At 42.4% G+C, this 7,633-nt stretch overlaps 1 protein-coding gene across 1 annotated transcript; it reads left to right on the top strand.

Moving 5' to 3' along the window:
• The first annotated feature begins 264 nt into the window (after positions 1 to 264).
• On the top strand, positions 265 to 7,429 carry LOC107655463 (zinc transporter Slc39a7-like). Its single transcript, XM_016442956.1, has 9 exons — positions 265 to 438; positions 1,288 to 1,545; positions 2,140 to 2,222; positions 3,115 to 3,283; positions 4,975 to 5,034; positions 5,177 to 5,299; positions 5,643 to 5,768; positions 5,868 to 6,064; positions 6,210 to 7,429. Exons 2-9 carry the CDS (start codon positions 1,293 to 1,295, stop codon positions 6,462 to 6,464), a joined length of 1,266 nt encoding a protein of 421 aa, XP_016298442.1. The 5' UTR covers positions 265 to 438; positions 1,288 to 1,292; the 3' UTR covers positions 6,465 to 7,429.
• Positions 7,430 to 7,633: the final 204 nt, after the last annotated feature.

The raw sequence follows: 7,633 nt of genomic DNA, 5'->3' as shown, positions 1-7,633 counted from the left end.
ATTCATATACTCATAACTCATAGGAAACAGTTTAACATTCGCCGCCCAATGCATTTATTGCAGTAATTTCCTGAAAGGTCATCCATCATTTTCTGTTTCATCACTATCCTAATGTACAACGAAAAAAATATAGCTTTAAAATAATACTAATGATAAACAGCTTTTAAAAAGCACTAATTTACAGCATTCGCATCCGGCTTGACGTGTGACTGTAATATCGCGTTATTTCATTGTTTAATGTCTTTTTGAACGCACAGATCTGAAGTCTCGCGGGATTTCAGTGCGTTGACTAAATGCCACGTCGGTTTGAGCGTGAGCAGCAGCATCTGCTGGTGTTTATTTGACCGACTGCGCAAAATAAGCCAAATCGGAGTTGTTGCCGTTACCGGTTGAGTCGTGTGCGGTTATCAGACTGCGAGGCGTCTCCAGCAGCAGCGGGTAAGTTATCTACATGATGGTCTTTGTGAGAGTGATCGTGTGTTTACTGCACTGATCTGCTCACTTTCTAGCTCGTGTGTTGATGCTGCAGAGAAGCTTTAATCCTGCTCAAACACAGACTAGTGATGATTTACCTGACGTTAGCTCTAATGACTGAATGGAGCCGATGCTTTTATCCCTTTAAACACATCAGTTATCACCCTGATCTCTTTTGCTCGGCTACTGTGACACAGACTTGATTTCAGATTGCTGGATTCGGTTGATCTTCCAGGCTTCCTACGTTTCGACGTAACAGAAACTTAACAGATAGATGAAACACTGTTTCTCGTTAGGCTTTACTCCACAATACTTATTTGGGAGGGAACTGCTCTTAATAACCGGAGTCCAGTAACCACAGACCTGTCGGAAATGGATTTCATTGCTTCCTCTCTGCTGTCGTCATGTCCGCTTTGCAGCCGGATGTTGTTCTGATGTCTGTGTGTGAACATTCATTCATTCGTGAATTGTTATTGACTCGTGTGCGTTCATAAAAGCTATGAAAATGTCTGTTACAAACTGACCTCCAAAACTGCCTATTTTACTAGTTCAAGCTATTTGAGTTAAACTTAATCTGACATACTGCGTGAAATCCTGTACTTAATCTGAAACTATTTTGAACATTTCTCTGGTTTCTTATATTATTGTGCATGCACTTTTTACGAGCTCCTGTTAATTGAAAGCCTACATGTTCCACCATGTCCGGGCAGAAGAGTGTGTTATCATGCTTCTAGATAAAGTGCATGGACCTGTTACTCATTAGGGCTCTGATGATGCTGTGTGAGCTCAAGAGTGTTGTGTTTGTGTTTGCAGGAGGAATGAGGACCTTCATCAGATCACTGTTACTGATCACTGTTGGGATGGCAGTGTGTCAGCAGACACTCGCTCACTCCCACCATCATCACGGACACTCGCACGGCGACGGTGGCGGCTGCCACGGACACTCGCACGGAGCGGCCAAGATGCACCATGGGGCCAGCAAATGGAGCGCTGAAGCTAACCTGCCCCACGCTGAAGAGGAGCATCACGATCACGGACACGATCACGGTCATGCTCACGATCACGCACACGATCACACACATGATCACGATCACGCACACGATCACGATCACGCACACGATCACGGTCATGCTCACGATCACGCACACGATCACGGTCATGTTCACGATCATGCACACGATCATGGACATGCTCACGATCACGCACACGATCACGCACACGATCACGCTCACGGTCACGCTCACGATCACGCACACGATCACGCTCACGATCACGCACACGATCACGCTCACGATCACGCACACGATCACGCTCACGATCACGCACACGATCACGCTCACGATCACGCACACGATCACGCTCACGATCACGCACACGATCACGCTCACGATCACGCACACGATCACGCACACGATCACGGTCATGTTCACGATCATGCACACGATCATGGACATGCTCACGATCACGCACACAATCACGATCACGCACACGATCACGCACACGATCACGATCACGTACACGATCACGCACACGATCACGATCACGTACACGATCACGTACACGATCACGATCACGTACACGATCACGCACACGATCACGGTCATGCTCACGATCACGCACACGATCACGATCACGTACACGATCACGCACACGATCACGGTCATGCACACAAAGGTGATCACGCAGCAGAGCGACTGAAAAGCGATGTGAAAGCAGGGAAGCGGAACATGGTGGAGCTCTGGATGCAGGTAAATCACGCTGATGGACGAGATTGTCACAATATGTCAGTCTTTTTAGATTCAGTGAATTCTGTAAAATATGTTAACACTTGATACAGTCATAAAGTACTTATAAATCATTTGCAAACTAGTTAAATCGTAGTTTATAAATTCTAGTCACAAATTGTTAGTACATTAATAGGCTATGTACAAAGAGAGCGTTTTTAAACATTTACAAGTTTTAAAGAAGTATTTACTCCTGATAAACATTAACAACTCCTTCACTGCTGGTTTAAATTCAGTACATTAGTTAGGTTAATGAGTGGGATTAAAACATGATCTAACACATATGAGCTAATTAAACAATAAAAATGTCTTAGTGACTGTGAATGTCGTTCTCACTATTTGTACATAACCTATTAATGTAGAGGCTGCTGTTTATTAACTATGAATTAACAATAAACGAATAGTATGCAAAAGATGTTTTTTTTACTGTATACTTGCTAAGTGTTTTAGTGAATTAGTGAATTATTTGCTCACTCAAAAATCTTCACAGAAGTCCTTGTGTTGTATTCTCCTTGCACTAAAATGTTATACTAAAAACATGACTCATGTAATCAGATGTGCGGCTGGACCGTCTGAAATTGGAATAATCAAACAAAATAACATCAACCTGATCAGAATTGGCATTAGGTTATGTTTGCATGTATATATTTAAAGCTATAGAACACATGAACCACATTTATACATGAATAATATTCAGAACATTTTGAAAAACATGACATGTTTTTATTTCCGAGATATTTTTCCAGTCCACAGATGCTCTGCAGTGCCGTCTTTAACCTCCAGGGGTCTGTGGAGGTCTAGCTGAAAACCATGGCTTTAAGACACTGAGCTTTCTTTCTTTCTTTCCTGCTTGTAGGCCATTGGAGCCACTCTGCTCATCAGCGCTGCTCCCTTCCTCATCCTCTTCCTCATCCCGGTGCAGTCAAACACGGACCAGCACCAGAACCTGCTAAAAGTGCTCTTGAGTTTCGCGTCTGGAGGTTTGCTTGGGGATGCGTTCCTTCATCTCATCCCTCACGCGCTGGGTGAGTGAGCACACTGTGGAGGGCACATGACTCGAGCCCTGAAGCCCTGAGGTTACCCGAGACTGAGCAGAATAGCCTTGTCTTTAGATCTGTAGTTTCTGTAGCTTTATAAAACGGAGAGTTCCGGTGCTTGATTCTGATTGGCTGAGCCGCGTTCGAAGCTGTTGTAAATTACTCTACAAACACACACCTTTGTTTACTTCTGTGTGTTGGTCGGCAACCACTTTGTTGGAACCAAAACTGATTCTGAGAAACTACATTGTTTGGTGGAAGAATACTGTTTTTATTAATATCATTACACTTTATTTGCTCTGTTTTATTTTGTGAAACCTTACTACGTATATGGAATAACTATGGCGTTATTTTAATGACATGTCGAGAGCGCATTATTGTAGCGCGAAAGCACAAATATAATGCGCTTGCACGAATCTCTCCGCTCGCACGCGGATTTCCTTTGCTGTCACACAAAACTGGACGCGCGCGCTCAGATACACGCTGCTCTCGCCCAGAGAGAGTGTGTGCACTTAAAACGTCTCTCTCCTCTCGCTCAAAGTGTGCGCGCTCAAACTGTGTCCTGTGCACTCGCAAATCTCTCTATGCTCATGCAGATATTAATTCATTTCACACCTGAATTAAACATTGTCAAAAGTTATCAACCAATCAGATTTCAAAGAAAATTCAGTTGAGGTATCTGACATATTATGACATAACATTGATCTTTTATATGAAGTCTTTAGAGCCATAGACTATAATATGTTGTTTTTATAAATATATGTTGTTATTGATAAATTGCTCCGAGACCAACCAGGACAGACAGAGGTTATATGTACAAATCATCCAAGCACCCAGTTCCTAGCCATTTCTAATATAGGCTACATTTCATTAACATTGATAATATCATAAATAATAAAAATCCAAATAAAAAAAATTAAAAAGTCAAGGAAAGGCCCTGAACAAATCTGTTTTGAGACTACTTTTTAAAAGTGCATAATAACTTTTGACAACGTTTAATTCAGGTGTGAAATGAATTAATATCTGCATAAGCATAAAGAGATTTGCGAGTGCACAGGACACAGTTTGAGCGCGCACACTTTGAGCGAGAGGAGAGACACGTTTTAAGTGCGCGCACTCTCTGTATCTATGTGTATCTGAGCGCGCGCGTCTCTGTATCTATGTGTATTTGAGCGCGCGCGTCCGGTTTTGTGCGAGAGCAAAGGAAATCCACATGCGAGCGGAGAGATTCGTGCTCGCGCATTATATTCATGTGCTTTCGCGCTACATTAATGCGCTCTCGACATTTCTCATTAAAATAATGCCATAAATAACCATTTTATAAAAGCAATAAGCCCCGTGAAGCTGTGGTTTACGGTGAATTTATAACAGCTAAGGGGGTTTTAGACTCCACTTCACGTCGTGCCTAACAACGCCCCTTAGCTGTTATAAATTCACTGTAAACCACGGCTTCTTGGGGCTTATTGCTTTAGTCTATACTGGACTCTATAAATATATTAGCATACTGTATTGTGTATTGTTTTATGAGGTGTATAAATCCTTTTCTAGTATTGGTAGTGCAGATTTTATTCTAGGTGGTCTATCATATGAAGAATTGTTCTGCTGTCAGAAGACTCTGATTCTGAAATCTGCTCTACTAACCAGCCAAACCTTCACCCCTTGATTTCATCTCAACACAGAACCTCATTCTCATCATGACCAGTCACACGGCAGCGACGAATCACATGGTCACTCACACGGTAGGCTGTTGTTCAGTCACTGAAATACTGTTTTTCTAACCGAAGTTATAATTTGGCCAAATGCAATGCAAGATTTAAATTTATTGGAAGATGCTCTTTTGTTTTTTCTGAAGTGTCAGTCAGTGCTTTGTTTCTGTCGCAGGTGCAGGTCATGGTCACATGATGCTGGTCGGGCTGTGGGTGCTGGGTGGCATTGTTGTGTTTCTGGTGGTTGAGAAATTTGTTCGTCTTTTGAAGGGAGGACACTCTCACTCTCACTCTCATGGTAAGAGTCTTAAATTAATCCGAGTATATTTGCATTTAAAGCACTTGAAAAATATTCCTAATGCACATATGACTAGATTCAGAACAGCTCTGTTTTGGTGGGGATTGCCGGTTATTTTTGATGAAATCTTTTCTTCTGTCACTCAATGATTAGGAATGGCAGATAGACCAAGCAGCTGTTCCCAGTGATGTACCAGAAAATCATGTCACATTGCAAACAATCCTGCTGCTGCTAAATAATACTGAAATATAATTCCTCTCTTCTCTTTTTTTTGAGCAGTGATCCGGACATTGTTGACAGGCTTCCAAATACAATAAAAAACCCTTTCTTGCCATGTTTTCAGCGGCTCCAAAGGCAAAAGACAGCGATGAAGAGGATGATGACAAGAAAAGAGAGAAGAAGGGAGGGAAAGAAAAAAACGTTGACTCTGATAAGAAACCTGCAAAGAAAACAGTCGAGACGAGTTCTGGTACAAAAACCCAAGCCCAAAAGCTCCAGTGTTTGAGTTGTTGTGTTGGCGTGTGTCAGCGCTTGTTGTCTTACTGACAGAAAAACTCTGTGTCTGCAGATATTAAAGTGTCGGGTTATCTGAACCTGGCTGCTGATTTCACCCACAATTTCACAGATGGTCTTGCGATCGGCGCATCATTCCTGGTTGGTCCAGCGGTTGGCACTGTTACCACCATCACCATCCTCTTACATGAAGTCCCACATGAGATTGGAGACTTTGCCATTCTCGTCCAGTCAGGCTGCACCAAGAGGAAGGTACAGAGCTCCAGAGAGCTGATTTGTCAGTCAATGGTTCTGGGCTAGTTTTTAGCCAATGTGAAATTGGTTGAAAATAGTTTCGTGTTGATTTTGCTAAACGGCACTGTTCTTACTTTACCCTTAATTCTGCTGTTTTCGTCAGGCCATGTGTCTTCAGCTTCTCACCGCCATTGGTGCGTTAGCCGGAACTGCCTGCTCCTTATTGGCTGAAGGGGTGGGTGCCGCGGCAACCACCTGGATCCTGCCGTTCACCGCCGGAGGCTTCGTTTACATCGCGACCGTCACAGTTCTTCCAGAGCTGCTGGTGGGACGCTCTAGTTTCTGGCAGTCAATGCTGGAGATCCTCGCTCTGCTGTTCGGGGTGGGAATGATGGTGCTGATCGCTGAGTACGAGTGAGGGACGGACGGAGCCATGTTTGAAAGAAGAACCTTTAAAATAAGGTGAAGAGGCCAATGCATGGTCACCTGAACCTCTAGAGACTAAGAGTGTGTTGAGATGAATGTTAGCATTGACCATAGAAAAATAAAACGGAATGAATGAGGGAGCGAGTGAAAGAAAATGTGCTGAACAAGTGCTGAACTGCACTCAATTACCCAAAGACCAACATGAATGGATCACTTAATTATTTTAGGCACAGGAACCTTCCCAGGGACCAAAAGCTAGAAAATCACGTCCGGTTCTCTATACTGCTACGGACAGGATCGGCACGTGGAAACTCATTGAAATTTGACCATTATGTTCCCATGATTCATCATTTGTGTTTCCTGGAGCAGTCAGATAAACACTCGCTGAAGCACCGCTTCTCTCATCAGTAGACTGCTTTTCTAGAAATATCAGTTATGTTACATGATTAAATCATTTGATTTTGCTGTTCCCACAATAAAGGTTAATGTGATTTTTTTTATTAAGCAGAGTGTGCTTTCTCTTTGACGGAGATTCTTTGATTCCTCTGCTGAAATATTGTGTAGCCATTAGTCAGTGACCGAATAACATTGACTGTCCACTCTTTAACTCACACACACACACGCTCTCCACTGATACTCATTTCCCATGAGTCTCCAGAGGAATCTGCAGCTTGACATTGTCATTGGTGATGGGTTCTTCAGATGGTGCAAACACACTGTTTATTGAATTACAGTAGATTTAGTGTTTATTTCTTTTCTTTTTGCCTGTAACTCTATTCATGCAGATGTTTTGATCCTTTCTTGAATTTGTTCATTGAAATGTTCAATCTCTATTACCTGTAATGTAAACTCTTTACATTCCCATTGTGTGTAAATCAAGCATATCACTTCACGAATAGAAGTGGATGCAATGTTGTTCAATTTCAGTTCAATAAAAGAGTTGTGGTACATCTCTAACAGTCTGTGTTCAGAAGAATTCTGAGAAAGCATCTTCTCGTAGGATAATTCCTCCTGATGAGTGATTGTGAATCACTGCTGACATCTGAGGAGAGAAAACTCCTTAAATCACTTTTTTCAAATGAAAAATGTCACACATTGACGTTGTCTTGCATCATGTGCAGCACATACATATAACATGCATTTGGACCTGTGATTTTCAAC

This window comes from Sinocyclocheilus anshuiensis, unplaced genomic scaffold, assembly GCF_001515605.1.
Source record: "Sinocyclocheilus anshuiensis isolate Anshui unplaced genomic scaffold, SAMN03320099.WGS_v1.1 scaffold4198, whole genome shotgun sequence".
Lineage (NCBI taxonomy): Eukaryota > Metazoa > Chordata > Actinopteri > Cypriniformes > Cyprinidae > Sinocyclocheilus > Sinocyclocheilus anshuiensis.
Note: the sequence above shows the minus strand (reverse complement) of the source record. Positions and strands in the feature narration are given on the sequence as shown.